Source organism: Eucyclogobius newberryi, unplaced genomic scaffold, assembly GCF_026437365.1.
Source record: "Eucyclogobius newberryi isolate DKJ021-1_F unplaced genomic scaffold, fEucNew1.0.hap1 SCAF_1, whole genome shotgun sequence".
NCBI classification, from domain to species: domain Eukaryota; kingdom Metazoa; phylum Chordata; class Actinopteri; order Gobiiformes; family Gobiidae; genus Eucyclogobius; species Eucyclogobius newberryi.
In genome coordinates this window covers 25,108,657-25,125,745 of record NW_027315723.1, presented here as the reverse complement: position 1 = coordinate 25,125,745, position 17,089 = coordinate 25,108,657, and the positions used below count along the sequence as shown (strand labels likewise).

Below are 17,089 nucleotides of genomic sequence, written 5' to 3'. Positions count from 1 at the left end.
CGTTGATTGGAATGACACAAAACAATGTCGAACTGTAGCTTTGTTGTTAGAGTCATTATTTATTTTCCTTTTTGATCGTCTTCAAAACCTTACCTTGCTCGTATCACAAAGCATCCAACCATTTCTTGGATGCGTAGAATGAAGGTATGTAAGCATATTCCTCTCATGATCATTATGTACATTATGCTGTGGCTGTGGTTAAAATCTGCTGCTCTTTTTGAGTTGGAAATGGCTGAAAACATCACTACACAAATGTACCGTAATCCAATAATACCAAATGTTGCAGACTGCACAAGCAGCTGGTACCTTTATAGTTTAATCATATCATTGTTTTCTATTTGGTTTGGTTTTGTAGAATATCTTAAAGCCATTCCACTGTATTGTCTGACGTCGGGTATGTTAGGGGCGAATGAAGTATACCGTATCTTTCGGAGTATAAGTCGCACCAGCCAAAAAATGCATAATAGAGATGAAATGCGGTTGCAAGTGTGAAAATAACAAATAATATCACATATAAGTTGCTCCGGAGAATAAGTATAGATATAAGTATAAGTCGCACCCCGGCCAAAACTATGAAAAAAAGTGCAACTTATAGTCCGGAAAATACGGTATGTGTATTTTTAGATTTCAAGTTGACAAAAGTTACTGTAAATTTATCAAGTGAGTTACAAACATTAGTAAAAAATAAATCAGGCTTGACTCACTTGAGATTAGTTTTTCGACAGGTTCCAAAGAACAGAAAAAACATTCACATCGGCCGCAAAAACACAACAATGACGTCATTTCAACGTTAAACTTGAGAGTCAATACTTTTAAATTGTGTTTACCTCCAAGCGGCCGCACCCATTTGTAATATCCGGAAGTCTGGCTTATCACTCTGGACTGTGACACATTAGATCTCAGTGATGGAGTTGTTTACTCTGGGCCCTTTGACGTCTTTGCTTGTGTTAAAGTCATTTAGCAGCTGATTTCACGGCTCCGGTCCGATCCCTGTGCGCTGGTCCCTGCCCGTTACCCCGGTATAATGATGTTAACACACCGGGCCCCGCATCCGTTGTGCCATGACACTCGCCACAGATCCCCGAGCTGTCATGACAGATCTCCATCTTGTCTGTGATTTGCGGTGTAGAATAAAAAACCCGTGCCCTTTTGATCTGGAGTCCGGCATCGTGCACAGGACAAACACCACCTGCACCCGGGGCTCCTTCGTGTCCACGCTCTTCTCGCCCACGTCCCTCCAAAGCACTGTTATTTCTGCTTGCACGCATGGTTTTTCCTGCTTCATAATCGCTGTGTTATCAATGAGCACGTTATGGAAAAATCAACAAATGCCACCGGTGTGTTTGAGAAGCCGCAGCAAACGAGGACAAAGATGTTTGAATAATTAGTTTTGGCTTCTTTTAACCTTGACTTTTAAAAAATAAATAGCTATGTAACTTTTGTCTGTCTCCATTGAAATTTGATTAATTTTCGTAGGTTTTTTCACAGTACGGTATTAAACATAATGAACTGATCTCCACTGATCTGACCTGCAGCTTGTGGCACCACCTACTTGTCCTGGATAGATACCGTATTTTCCGGACTATAAGTCGCACTTTTTTTCATAGTTTTGGCCGGGATGCGATTTATACTTATATTTATACTTATATACTTATACCCAAGAACGACTTATATGTGATATTATTTGGATTTCATACTCCAGTGCAACTTGAATATGTTTTTTTTCTTTTATGTTTAATCCTGTACTGTAGAACATTACAAGCAAAGCAATGGCATTTAAGATAAGATAAGATAAGATAAGATAGATAAGATATTCCTTTATTGTCCCACATGGGGAAATTTCATTGGTGCAACGCAGGTAGATACAGAGGTAGATACAGAAGAACAGATCACTTATAGGAAGTCTGAAAAACACTTTCAGTAGACGATCTCCTATAAATAAATAAAAACTCCCATAGACAAATAAATAAATAAATAAATACCATTGCATGTGATCCCGACAGTAATTGCACATGAATATGTGTCACGACAGCACATAGATTGCACATGAATTTCACAGTAATTGCACATGAATTGCACATGAATTCCAACAGCAATTGCACATATGACAGAATTGCACATCAGTATTAGGTTAGGTCAGTATTGCGAGTGTTCAGTACTAACAGTTTTTGTTATAAAGTCTGACAGCAGCAGGAAGGAAAGACCTACGGAACCTTTCCTTCACACATCGAGGGTGGATCAGTCTCTCACTGAAGCTGCTCTCCAGAGCGGAGAGAGTGTCCTGCAGGGGGTGACACTCATGGTCCAGCATAGATGTGAGTTTAGCCAGGACCCTCCTGTCCCCCACCTCCTGCACCGAGTCCAGAGCACAGCCCAGGACGGAGCTGGACTTCTTGATGACTCTGTCCAGCCTCTTCCTCTCCCTCTCTGTGATGCTGCTGCTCCAGCAGGCCACACCCTACAGGAGCTGATGCCACCACAGAGTCATAGAAGGTCTTCAGGAGTGGCCCTGTCACTCCAAAAGACCTGAGTCTCCTCAGGAGGTAGAGCCGACTCTGGCTCTTCCTGTACAGTGCGTCTGTGTTATGAGTCCAGTCCAGTTTGTGGTTCAGATGAACACCCAGGTACTTGTATGAGTCCACTCTCTCAATGTCCCGTCCCTGGATGTTCACTGGTGAGGGGGCAGTTTAGTGGCGTCTGCGGAAATCCACCACCATTTCCTTGGTCTTCCCCGCGTTGATGAGGAGGTGGTTCCGCCAGTCCACAAAGTCCTGCGCCAGTCCTCTGTACTCCGCGTCATCGTCGTCCGTGATGAGTCCGATGATGGCAGAGTCGTCAGAGAACTTTTGCAGGACACAGCTGTCCGTGTCATGTCTGAAGTCTGCAGTGTAAAGGGTGAAGAGAAAGGCGCCCCCACACTGCAGGTCCGAGTGTCAGACACACAGTTCCGGGCTCTCACAAACTGGGGTGGGTCTGTGAGGTAGTCCAGGATCCACTCTGCCAGGTCGTACTCCACACCAGCCGTCTCCAGCTTGTCCTTCAGGAGCAGCGGCTGGATGGTGTTGAAGGCGCTGGAAAGATCGAAGAACAGAATCCTCACAGAGCTGCCAGGCTTTTCCAGGCAGGGAGATGACGGCGTCCTCCACTCCGATGCCAGGCCGATATGCAAACTGCAGCAGGTCCATGGCTGGGCTCACGGTGGAGCGGAGGTGGTCCAGGACTAGCCGCTCCAGTGTCTTCATCAGGTGGGACGTGAGAGCCACCGGCCTGAAGCTGTTGAGGTCTTTGGGGCGCGGTGTCTTAGGCACAGGTACCAGACAGGAGGTCTTCCAGACCTGTGGTACCACCCTCAGCTTCAGGCTCATGTTGAAGACATGCTCCATAACTCCACACAGCTCATCTGCGCAGGACTTAAGGAGCCTGGGGCTGATGTTATTTCCATGGAGACAAGCAGGTGGCATACTTTTTAACCCAGTGGTTTAATGTTTACATAGTTTGTAGACATTAACTGTATTCATGTAGCAAAGAAGTAATTTAGCCAAACTTGTCATCCAAAATTAAAGGCACTGTACGTAACTTTTTATCCAAAAATAGACTAAAGCTAAGTTGTTTCAGTTTTCATTTTAAGTGTTTTTATTGCACTAAAATGTATAAAAACTGTTTCTTATGTACCAGTAGCATAAAACATTATAATTTGCTTTGAGAGTCTGGTTTTAACTTTCTGTTGTTATGGAATGAAGCGGGTGAAGCTTTCCAAATCCTGAAAGTTACATACACATACACAGTGCCTTTAAAGCAGTCATATTATTAACCACATACAATTCCCGTACCTGTCTATAATTTGATAAAGCCTGTTTGGAGCAGTTTTTTTGTGGGGTCAACAGCTCATTTAAAGACTCTCAGTGCTTGACATAAACACTACGTAGTTCAGGTTCATGACATTGACCTGAAAACCATTTGTACTCGAGCCCCATCACCAGCCATTTACTCTACACAGTCTATCTTTACACCACCGTAGCCTGGAGGCAATCTGTCTTTGTCAGGAAATACATGTATCAGACTCGGGCTCAGCAGAGAATTGTCCGCACACGAACCATTACATGTATCTCAAAATGTAATGTAATGTGTCGGCGTCTTTAAACTCGTGTCGTACTCGGAGGACGACCGGTTCTGCTATCACTGTCAGAGAACCACATAATTGGAAGACTCGAGACAGTTAAATCTTAATCTTACCACGCTCTATATTTGACACAAATCAAACGCCGCTTGTTAGTTTAATTACTCGACACAAGCACTGCCGTATTGGGTATTTCATGCTTGGCTATTGACATCCTCTTTACGATCTAATTCATGGCGTTTCAGAAAGAGAATGCGCTGAGGAGGAGAGTGTTTTCTGCTGTGAAATTGTTGCAGGACAAAGACGCACACACTGATCGTCCTCTGAGCTTCTTATGCGCGTTCTGTTCGCTCATCAAACGCACTATTTGTCTGCAAGCACTTACCGCAGCAGCGTTAACAAGCGACCTCTTACAGCCCCCGTATCAAACTGCAGCCACTGTTTCCTGCTCGGCTTCTCGCATATTGATTGGCCTTTTAGCCAGACATTTAATTACCGTGGTTACTGTCCGCTGTGTTGTCTGACGTGTATAGACTGTATCTGTATCTGACTATGTATAGTTTAAGTCCTGAAGCTCTTGCATGGGGTTTGTCTGAGGCTTGGTATTTCCTCAGGAAGTTTGTGCCGCCCCTTTTTGTCTACCGTGTCGTTTGGATCTTATGTTTAAGCGTAACTTTTATAATTAGCTGAAGTGACATGTCGACGTACTAATCTGAGAACCGTCACGGTGAGTGTTTGGTGATGTTGTGCAAAACTAGGTGCACAAACTCTGAAGCGGTGAACATTTGATGGTTTTAAATGTCCCTCTGGTGTGTTTGCAAAGACAACTTCAAACACTAATCTCATACTATGCCTACAACGTCTTAATTCTTTCTGGTTTGGAGTTTGGAATTTTTTTTTAAAGCACCCTCATGGCAATCCTCAAGTTTATGCAGCCCACTATGAAAACTGCATAATATTTATTTTCTCCAGCATTCCGTATTATGATGTAGATTAACAGTGACTGTTGATCAGGTGCTCTGATCACATTATTACCCTGGAGAAACAAACTATGCATAACAATAGTTTGGCTATTCATGAGCTTAATCATATTTCACTTTTGATAACAGTCCAGTGCAGAGTGTTATAATGAAATCAATTAACATTTTGATGTTGGAAATCCTCCATCTGCACTTTCCCCTATAGCTTGCCTTCTCTATTGTGCAGGGATTGCTCATTTTACAGTTTTGAATATATATTGGACTACCTTATCACCAGATTAACCATTACCTCACAGATCTTAATTACATTTTGGCCTAAAGGTCAGCAACACTAAAAGACTAATCTAGAAATAGATGTTACACTCAGGGGAGATTCTCTGAAATGGATGTTCAGTTTGACCTAACATGAGACCAATACTTTTATTTTGAATTCTATGGGTGGGTGGTAACAAAAGTTAATATCTCAATATCTTTTGGAAAGTATCCTGACAACGATATTCATTCATAATAAGATAAGATAAGATAATCCTTTATTGTCCCACATGGGGAAATTCCATTGATGCAACGCAGGTAGATACAGAGATAGATACAGAAGAAAAGAACAAATAACTTATAGGAAGTTTGAAAAACACTCTCAGTAGAAGATCTCTTATAAAAATCTTAGGATGTCCGCCGGGATAACGTGACGATCTCCGGGTAAGACGACTGTTCTCCGCAGTTTCATGAGTTCCTCCTTTGTGTAAACGCGGGGGGGCGCAGGGGGGCCGGGGGGGCTCGGAGCCAGGGCACATCGCGATGACATGAAAACACTCAATCCAGCCGAACAAAGTCAAAACAAGTTGAATTAAAGCGATTCCAGTGCGTGTCCCGATCATTCATGAAGTTCCTCTTTTATATAAACCTGTACCGGCGGCAACCTGTACGTCAGGACGGCCGGAGGGCGCGGGGGGGCCGGGGGCTAGCTCAGAGCTAGCGCATAATATCCTTATTTCAAATTTTATAACATATATTTTTTTCTTTATCATCTCTTTTTGTAGCATTTTGACTGTAATCGATTCCCGGTATTCAAATTTTCCTCCTATCTTCCAAGCGACAGTCACAATATTATCTAAAATTCAATATCTTGCCCACCTCTATTAAATGCAATACAACTCCAAGTCACTCCAAACGTTTTTTATATGTCTTTGTGTTTATTCTTGAAGATAGATGATCAAATCAAAGTGCAAGTTTACTTTTGTTTGGAAATTGGCCGTGACATTGTTATTACAGTGTGTCGCGGCGCAGGACAGCGGGTTAGACATTATACATCCTACTATTTCTGTGCTAATCTGCATAATACACACATGCACTCCTCCTCACAGCATGTACCCATTACCCCCTCGTGTATACATCTGCCTCCTATACGTGCCCCCGTTTGAAATTGGGCAGGAATTATTCACGGCATCTGTACGCGTTTACCGAGGCGGCTATTTCTGCAGAATGTAATGCTTTTTGTAATGGGATCATTGCGGATCTCGTTTTTGCTTTCGCTCGTGTGTGAGCTGCTACACGCATGATAAAAGTGCACGCTCCCATGATGTGAACAACCTCGGCAGAACGTCACCGCTCTCGACGGCAATGAAAAGGTTTATTAGTTTGTCTTGGTGCATTTAATCTAAGGTTTTTCACTCGAGGTTAAGAGTTCGGTTTGGTAGGTTGTCAAAGTGTGTCCAGAAAGTTTGCTCAAACAAACCGTTTTCCTGTAGTTTTGGTTGTTAATGCTAATTGGCACTTAGTCATGTCTAAAATCAATTATATGCTAATGTGACGGTGGCAGGGTTTGTCAGTTCGGGACGGCAGTGGGTAATTAGTGTGTTCATGTGGGAATTTGAATGTTTTCATTAGAGCGCCAGTAGACGGCTCAACACTGCTGTTTATACCCTATTTTCGACATACGCTTCCAGGAATAATAAGATCATTTGTAAATATGCACGGTGTTGCAAAGAATAGACCATACAATTGCAATGTATTTCACACATATGTTTAACAAATGCTCTAAAACTATCGACTAAAGACGAGCCGTTTATTAGACACAAGTGGACTAAAAGGGACACTGACCATTTTTTATATCACCAGCTGTTCCATCACAATCAAGTCAAAATCGCAATTAGATTGATCACAATTAGCAAATAGCAAAGAATAAAGAGAGTTACGTAAAACAATTTAATCTACAAACTCAATATTGTGTTTAATCATGTCTAAACCCTAACCCTGATATTTAGAGCTCTTTGGAAATGCTTGTCATTCTTGGATTAGTTCAGCCGTTCAGAATCATGAACCCATGTTTTTAATTAAAATCTGTTTGCCCCAGGACAGTAAAAGTAGCTCTTAGAATCCAGATCAGACCGCTGTGGCGAAAAGCGCTTATGAAGTCATCGCAGTGAGCAATAAATGTGTACACGAGTTTAAGAGCGTTAAAATGATCTAGTTTTGTTTGTACTGGAACAGCACTTTTAAGTCTTCTCTCAACCTCTCTACCTAACACAAAATAGAACAAATACATATTCATCGTCAACATGATCATCCACGTCATGTCCAACCCTTTACAATATCTAATTTCCTAAATGTTTTTATTGTTGTGTCCTGTTTTTGTGTCATGTTTTGTTCTATTAGTATGTTTTTCAAGAAGCTAATGCGCCTGGACGGGATTAAAATGTGAGCTATGAACAGAATCCTCCTATTAAAACATAAATAACAAGTCTAAATCGCAATGCTTGGCAGAAAAATTGCAAATCGATTTTTTTTTTTTTTTTTCAAAATCGTTCAGCCCAGTCTTTTCATCAAAAGTGCCTCAATTAGGGATGAGAAGATTATTACTTTATTCAATAATTGTGACAATATAATTATAAGAACCAAAAAATAATAATCGTGACCATTTTAGTATTTTCTGTTCAATATATAGCCCTAAATTAGACATAAATGTTGAACTTTTTTTAATCTGGCTGTTTTTGTTACATTTTACTTAAAATTGTTTTTCAGAGAGTTCAATTTTGTAAAGCCGGTCACAAACTTGAGAAATAGTATGTGTTAGACCATGAGAATGAAGGAAAATGAAAGATTTCACTGATGTTTGGTCACAATCTCGATAATCGTGACTAATCGTGACAATAATCGTAACACTGAAATCTGATATCGTGACATCCCTAATGGTTTTATTTGTGCTGAACCTGGAGGTCTTCGGGACATCCTCCTCCTCCTCGCACATCAGTGACAGCTCTGTCTTTCCCTGGAGAGCCGCAGCGGTCGCCATTCTTGCCCCTGTCACCATCGGTCATGTCTCACACGTCCAGGCCTCATGAGACGACCTGAGCGATCCAGTCTGACTTTAATCACTCAGGAGACCATGTGCGTCATTCCTGAATCTTTCCTTTTACATTTCTCATCAGTGCAAAAAGTGCTCAAGTGCTAACCTAGTGTCGAAAAGGAATGAATTGTACGGGTGAGTTAGTTTTCTACAGTGGTCACTTTAACCATTATATATCATTTAAAGCAGGAGTGTCCAAACCTTTTTCACCGAGGGCCACATTTTCAGACTTATACGGAGCAGAGGGCCACAAACAACCCAACAGTGTCAAATTTGTCGAATAACAAAATTAATCATTAAAATTTTGTATATATATTAGATTGCTATAACATCATAATGCTTGAATTTTTCAAATTTCACAGGAAAAAGTATGACATTTTGTTGTTTGGACCAACTTAACAGGAAGCCGTAGGCCGTAGTTTGGACATGTCTGATTGAAAGAAAACAAACAAAACATACTACTGGTAATACTAATCTATTCTCAAACTAGTATTGAAACTAATGTATTGAAATCAGTATTGATGCATTCAAAATATCACATAAATAGGACAAAAATGAACTTATAGCACTAGTATATTAATGAAACGTCCATTACTTTGTGTTAGAATTACATTGTACTGTCCAAAGAAAATTGTTTTAAAGATGGAGCTTTCCAGTTTTTATTTTTGACAATATATTATTTCACAGTTTGATAATGTATGAAGCACTTTTGTCACCTCAAGTGTTGTATAGAGTTTATAAAAAAAAAGGTTGATTGAACGTTTCTCAATCACCACGCTTTATAATTGTCTTGAACTTATCAAGAGACAATACAGATTTATCATCTCCGTGGTATAGCTTTTCCTAAGTATCAAATGGAGTTCAAAAGTAAAGCTTGGGATGTAGTTTAGAGGAAGAATGTGTTTTTATACACCATCCAGCTTTGTTTCCTGCTCTCTTCAGAACACACTCTGGTTTGAAGTAAGAGTGGATAATGGAAACTTTTGTAGCTGCTTGTGAAGTGCTCGTGATGCATTTGAGACAGTGATGGGTTTTCAGGTGAGCAAAGGAACAGGCAAGAGTTTGGAGTTGAGTACACCACACACAAGTTTAAACGTGCCATAAGAGGGAGGTTTTTTTTCTTTTGTATACAACCCTCTCATTGTGTAAGGTGAAACGATAGACATTATGCACTGACAATCTTTTATTTGAAGAATTCTTCCTCAATATTCAGTCTGCGTGGCATCATGGGCAGCGCAACTGATAAAATGTGTTTCTTTGCTTTTTGGGCTTATTTTTGTCCATCAAGCTGTTGTTTTGCTCAAATTAACGTTTCAGTTGTTGCTTCGACTGTGCAGAGCTGAGTTAGTTTGTTTGTTAATGGAATTTGCAGATTTAGGACACTTCAACTGCTGCACAAAGTGACTCGGAAACATCTCATTAAAGGAGAAAAGGGTAATGAGTTCAACTGTGTGTGTGATGCCAAAGTCTGTATCAGTGATAAATGAGAGCAAAACTGCAGTGTATCTGATTTTGTTCTTTTAGATGTCAGGCACAAACTAAATATTTATCGTGGTTGTAGAACTGTGCTATTTGTTGTTAGCAGCAGTTTTGTTTTGAGCTCCTACTGCAAACAATGTCATTACTCACCATTAACTCGTTTTTGTCAGTCACTGCCAACATTCAGACTGCTGCGATGTTCCCTGCATAAGCTCTTTAGCTAAAAACGGTAGTGCATTTTCTATAAGTAAGCAATGCTGCATTCCAGTCGTCCTCGGAAGTCAGAACTCAGACCTCGTAGAGCTGGTTTCTCCAAGTTTCTGTGTTTCCAGCGTCAAGTCGGAAAAAACTACGAGCGATACATGACAGTGTATGGTCTGTAATAACTCCAATCAAACAATGAAACCCAAGAAGAGGCTCAAATCAACCAAAATATGGATCCAATTCAATTCAAATCAACATTTAGATGTGAACTTTTGCTTCGTTGACATTAGCTCCGTTAGCAACATTAGCACCACAGTGTATTTCTAACTGTAGAGGCTCAGCTGCAGCACAGGAGCAGCTTCGCAGACAGCAGGGGGCAGTAGAGAGAAACTAAAGAGAAGATAACACTAGTACTATCAATATTTGAACTGTCGGATGTAAAAATGTATCCAAACGCAGGCAGCAGCCGTGTTGGTTTGGCTCACTCGGATAAACGGATAAAAGAATTTTGAGATGTGACAGTGTGAAGTCATCAAATCCCACCTCGGAGGACAACTGGAACACAGCATTAATACTGGTTATGGTCTAAATGTAAAAGTGACCTGAATCCACACACAAAATCTGACCATGTGGCTTATTATTGAGCTTTCCAAATAATGGTTATACGGTAAAGTGACCAATCGATGCCTAATACGTCAACATGGGTTCAGAAATACAGCTGCAGTGGATATTTTATGCTGGGTTTTCAAACATGTTGAAATGACATTGAAAAGAGAACGAAAGTACTGCTTAAAAGAATAAGAGTTCACTCCTGTTTTTGTTAAAAGTTGAAGTGTCTGGTTCTCATGCCATCACCATGACAACTCCATCAGACATGTGTGAAGACGGACAAAGCAGGTGAGGCAAAGCAACGACTGAGGCTTGGATACAGAGGGATAATGCTGCTGAATTCAAAATTGAACAAATCACCGTATGCGAGTTTAAGTTGAAGGGCAAATATTTGTATTAAGTTTGGAAATGCAGCGTTTGTGGTTTTTGTCATTCGTATTTACTGTCTCCGTCTCATTCCAATGGCTCTTAACATGAAACAAAGGCTAGTTTAAAACAAAACAATGTCCCCAAGTGAGTTACAGGCTGTTGGCATTCACATTCTTGGGTTTGACGATGTAATAAATTAAGGTGGACGGCAAAGGTCATTATTAATCTATCGCCGTGACACAATTTTAAGAAATCTCCAAATGTTGAACTGGATTATTGCTTGTTTGTCAATGAACTTGCACGTAAAACACATTAAAGTTGTCTCTAAATTGATAAACCCATTCCATCCATCCATTTTCTACCGCTTGTTCCCTTCCGGGGTCGCGGGTGACTGGAGCCTATCCCAGTGACTTTGGGCCTTAGGCGGGGTACACCCTGGACAGTGGCCAACTCGTCGCAGGGCCAACAACCCATTCATTTGTCTAAACCTTATACTTTTTCGAATGGAGAAACGGCACATGATCGTAACCGAGTGTATTGTTTTGTGGCCTTTTAAAAATAGCCTCTGTCCTTGTTAGATTGGTCCGAGATTCTAGATGTTAACTTTGCGGTTACAAGCTTCAGAGGAGAAGAGATAAGCAGAGATGTCCTCGCGACTTCCTGGCTGTGTCGAATCAGCCTTATCCGATTTGGCTTTACAACCCCAATAAAGGCCTCCATTTTGCCCAGAACAAGACCTCAACAACTTTCCCACACGCACTTTGAAAGCACAACTCTGCAAAGTCGACCGGGAACAAATTGACGTGGGTTAATATTTACTCGATTTTAAGATGCTGATGTTTTGAAACGTGATTTACAACCTGGGAAAATGGATTATTTCACTGGCTGTTATAAATCCTCCTGCACCTGCATCGCGCCGAGAACGTCTAAAACCTCGAATAACATTTTGAACTGTTGTTTTTCATGCGGCGCCAGGGGTCCGAACACTATCTGTCCAATCACAGCTGTGCACCCTTTCTGTCCTATGCAAACCGACAAAAAAGAGTTCTTCAGCTCAAATGGAACCAAGCTGGGATGTTTTATAACACACAGTGGTGGAAAGTAACAAAGTACACAAGTATAAGTACTGTAATATTTTAGGTATCTCTACTTTACTTTAGTGCATTTTTCAGTGGATACTTTTACTACATTTGTGAGCAGGTATCTGTACTTTATACTTTTCTACGTTTAAATGAAAAGAACTGCAAGTTAAAGTACTGGACTATAAGTTGCACCTTTTTTCATTGTTTTGGCTGGGTTATTGTTTTTTTCTTCTCTATTATGCATTTTTTGGCTGGTGCGACTTATAGTCCGGAAAATACGGTACTTTCCACATGGTTTGAGCATTTTTAGCATATTCGTGTTGAGTTCTGAATTCTGTTGAGTTGGCTCTACTATTACTTTAAGTGTGTGTTACTTAAAAGTTTTTAAAGGGGTAATTTGTATGTGATACTTTTACTTACCTGTATCTGTAATTTTTCTTAGATAACACAATTAAGTACTTTTCAAACAACTGAAAACAGGCAGAATTTAAAGCATAATTATGTCATCATCACCATCATTTATTCATTTGCTGTATGAATCACGCTGAAGTATTTTTGTCTTTGATTTCTTGTGTTCCAGATTTGGCTCAGCGGCCGCTCCATACCAAACGCTCAAGTATGTGCTCTAAGCGTGTCCGTCCGCGCGCCTTTAATCAGAGCTGCGATGATTCATTTCACCGAATCCATGTCTGATTATAGATGGAACTGTATAATCCCTCCCCTCTGTCATATTACTGATGATGAAACCTATTACGTGCGACGTGATCGATTTGCACTGATTTGGCAAACTGAATAACATTGATCCACGATGTAATGTGCGAGAGCCTTGATTCATCCGCTGCACCCGCCCGGCTCCTTTACACACTTTCACGTCGATCAATAGCCCGCTATGCAAAAACACAACTTGGATATTATTCATTTCAAAGCTGTCGTTTCATGTCTCCATTTTGGATAAAAACGATCTGCCTGGTTGATTACAGGAAGTAATTAGACACTGTCCATTTACGGTGCCTTATCTCTGCTCTGTCCGTTTTTATTACTCTGTGTGTGCAAACCTCGGTCACTGTAGATTTCAGTCTTCACCATAACAACCAAAGTCGATATGTTTTCTTGCGGCGGCCGTAAATGCAACAGTATGTGGTCCACGAAATGGTTCTGCAACTCAATACGTGTCTCTCAAAGTGTGAATAATACGATTGAAAGATTAAGCTGCAAAGTGTTAGCTCTTTTATTGTAAGATTTTTGTACGTGGTCCCTGACAAACAAGTTATAAACAGAAATTAAACTAAGTAGTGAGACTGAGGAAACAAAAATCCATCCATTCAAATGTCTGGTTTTATTTTGCCCAAGTAACTGCAGTCAAGTCTTGTGCACTTGTGTACTTTGTGTGGTCAAAATACATTTAAGTTTTGTTGAAGATGAGTTGGTATGTTTAGTGCCCTTATATTACTTCCCACTGGGGATGTTGTGATATAAAAAAAAATGTGTTATGGTTATTATTGTGAGAAAAACATCACAATTTAACTGTTCTGTATAATAAAGGTAGTACTGTGTTTGTAGACGGCGTGATTGCAAAAGTAAAAATGTGTGGGAATCGTAACGCTAAAATCACAAGTAAAAGTGACAAAAACGGCCAGATAAAAAAGTACTTTTAATTAGCTGTAGGTTTTGGACTAGATTGAATTTAAAAATGCTTAATATTGCTTCTAAAATAGTCATGATTATTATTATTTTGTTCTTAAAATGAGCTGAATTATCATTAACATCGACACCCTCCTCGCGTATATTATATTTTGAACACATTTGTTGTTTCTCCATTGGATGTTTGAATAGATTTTTGTTTACATATGTCAATACTCCCCTACATTGTTGGCATTGGAACCTACACTACAGGGCAGTAATGTTTCAGAGGCCACTCACATTATGACTATTATTATGACTTCAGACTGACCACTGCCTCTCCAGGTAATGTCATGAACACCGGGGAGTCAAAGGAGGGCTCACAGTTAATCACTCGCTTCCACGTGGTGCGAGCCGCCGTCCCGAGGGTGAAAGTACCTTATCAAAGAGCAGTCAAAGGGGCGAGTCAGTCAAAGTGACAGGCAGGCTACAGCTAATCAAGTGTGAGCTCGGCGTGGCAGCGGCCGACGCGGCAGTTCTTTCTGACCATGGAGCGTTTTGACAGATATTGACCGCTGCAGACTGAAAAACCTGCTCTGATTTTGTCACAGCACAGTTTAACCCCTCATTCTTATGTTTGCATAAGTCAGTGGCCTGTTATAGTTGTCAAACGTATAGGAAATCAGATACTAATCGATCTCTATAGCATTTGACCAAGTATCGATACTAAAATACTGACCTTGAGCTTTATCAGAACTACTACAGGACCACAAGTAATTACTTTCTGTTGAAACTATTGTCAAACTTATACTTATATTTATACTTATATACTTATATGTGATATTATTTGTTATTTTCACACTTGCAACCGCATTTCATACTCCAGTGCAACTTATATATTTTTTTTCTTCTCCATTATGTATTTTTTGGCTGGTGCGACTTATAGTCCGGAAAATACGGTATGTAATGTTAGTACCGTGACAACAGCCTGTTAGAATAAATGCTATATCGACTTATTGTTTAGTAAATGATGATGGATGTTTTTTGGGATAAATTTTTGTTACTTTTTAGTAGCTGTTGACGGTCGAATAAGTCACTTCTATGACTCATTATTGATACTAACCAAAGTGTTTAATTATCTGCTCATTTAGAAAAGACTCGTCTGGGATTACTCTGCTTCAGGGTTTGTGTGTCGTGGCATGAAGATGTTTCAATAATGTATCTCGATATTCCCTGTGTCATTATTCACACTTTGGAAATGTATTATCGCGACGGGTCTGTTGTTCTCGTGGTTGAGTCGCCTTATGACTGGAAGGTTGGCAGTTCCATCTCATTTTTTGATTCTTGAAAAGTCCTTGGGCAAGACACTTTGAAGTGATGGGTGGGTGATGGGTGGGTGATGGGTGAGGGATGGGTGGGTGATGGGTGAGGGATGGGTGAGGGATGGGTGAGTGATGGGTGAGTGATGGGTGAGGGATGGGTGGGTGATGGGTGGGTGGGTGATGGGTGGGTGATGGGTGAGTGATGGGTGAGTGATGGGTGGGTGATGGGTGGGGGATGGGTGGGTGATGGGTGAGTGATGGGTGAGTGATGGGTGGGTGATGGGTGAGTGATGGGTGGGTGATGGGTGAGTGGTGGGTGGGTGGTGGGTGGGTGATGGGTGAGTGATGGGTGAGTGATGGGTGGGTGAGTGGTGGGTGATGGGTGGGTGATGGGTGAGGGATGGGTGGGTGATGGGTGGGTGATGGGTGGGTGATGGGTGAGTGATGGGTGGGTGATGGGTGGGTGATGGGTGAGGGATGGGTGGGTGATGGGTGGGTGATGGGTGGGTGATGGGTGAGGGATGGGTGGGTGATGGGTGGGTGATGGGTGAGTGATGGGTGGGTGATGGGTGGGTGATGGGTGGGTGATGGGTGAGGGATGGGTGGGTGATGGGTGGGTGATGGGTGGGTGATGGGTGAGGGATGGGTGGGTGATGGGTGGGTGAGTGGTGGGTGATGGGTGAGGGATGGGTGGGTGATGGGTGAGGGATGGGTGGGTGATGGGTGGGTGATGGGTAAGGGATGGGTGGGTGATGGGTGAGTGATGGGTGAGTGATGGGTGAGTGATGGGTGGGTGATGGGTGAGTGATGGGTGGGTGATGGGTGAGTGGTGGGTGGGTGGTGGGTGGGTGATGGGTGAGTGATGGGTGAGTGATGGGTGGGTGAGTGGTGGGTGATGGGTGGGTGATGGGTGAGGGATGGGTGGGTGATGGGTGGGTGATGGGTGAGGGATGGGTGGGTGATGGGTGGGTGATGGGTGGATGATGGGTGAGGGATGGGTGGGTGATGGGTGGGTGATGGGTGGGTGATGGGTGAGGGATGGGTGGGTGATGGGTGGGTGATGGGTGAGTGATGGGTGGGTGATGGGTGGGTGATGGGTGGGTGATGGGTGGGTGATGGGTGGGTGATAGCAGTGACTGAATTAACGTTTACTCGGGAGCTTAATGAGGCTTGACTAATTGTCTTTTTCATTGTTTTTCAAGCCTTTTTGAGTCACAGCACATGTTTTTTGGTTGAAAAGATACCACTGAATGCACACCACATACTAAAATATTACCAAATCAGAAATTTTAAAGTGATTTATATCGCGGCGAATAATGTCTGTGCCAATGTCGAGCAAATTAAACTTGGCACAGGTGGTGGTTTTGCTTTCTTTTTTGGTACGGAAGTATGTTCAGGACAAATCGTTAAATCCATGTGTGAATCTGGACATATTTTGGTCTAAGGCAAGAATTAACAAACAAAAGCTATTTCAGAAGTTCTGCACATAGTGAAATAAAATTAACTAAACTGCATAAATGAATACATAAATAGAATGGACTAATAGGCATAAATCACCAAGATGAAATCAATACAAAAAATCAATGACAAAGGACCACACAGCTCACACTGTTTTAAAAGCCAGAGAAATAATAATGAGTCTGAAAACAAGATTCAAATCACTCCACTGTGGGGGCTGGTCCAATATTAATCCAAGAAAGTATTATTATTATTCTTGTTGAACACACTCGTATAATATTTCTCTGATGTTTAATTCATACCACCCACCAACAGGAGGCGTTATATCGAGCATGTATGATTCCCTTCAGCCATCAGTGGTCATAATGTACTGGCTGATCCATGCACAGTTCACAATGACACAGTGACACTTCTTGCTGAATAATTGGCACAAAGGACGACCCGAATCCTCCCGGGCGCAGCGCCAAGGGTAACCGTCGGCGGTGACGTGTCCTGCGGAGTTCCTC

The 17,089-nt window shown here is 41.6% G+C and overlaps 1 protein-coding gene across 3 annotated transcripts in view; it reads left to right on the top strand.

Annotated features, from left to right (window-relative positions):
- The window catches only part of LOC140356210 (A-kinase anchor protein 7-like), a 186,429-nt gene that overhangs the window by 164,874 nt on the left and 4,466 nt on the right, over positions 1-17,089 (top strand). For 2 of the 3 annotated variants that reach the window (XM_072441040.1, XM_072441025.1), the window contains one exon: positions 12,764-12,799. The exons of the other annotated variant lie outside the window; for it this stretch is intronic. In XM_072441040.1, the coding sequence (XP_072297141.1) occupies positions 12,764-12,799 (36 nt within the window). The remainder of the gene's footprint in view (positions 1-12,763; positions 12,800-17,089) is intronic. 3 annotated transcript variants of the gene reach the window in all.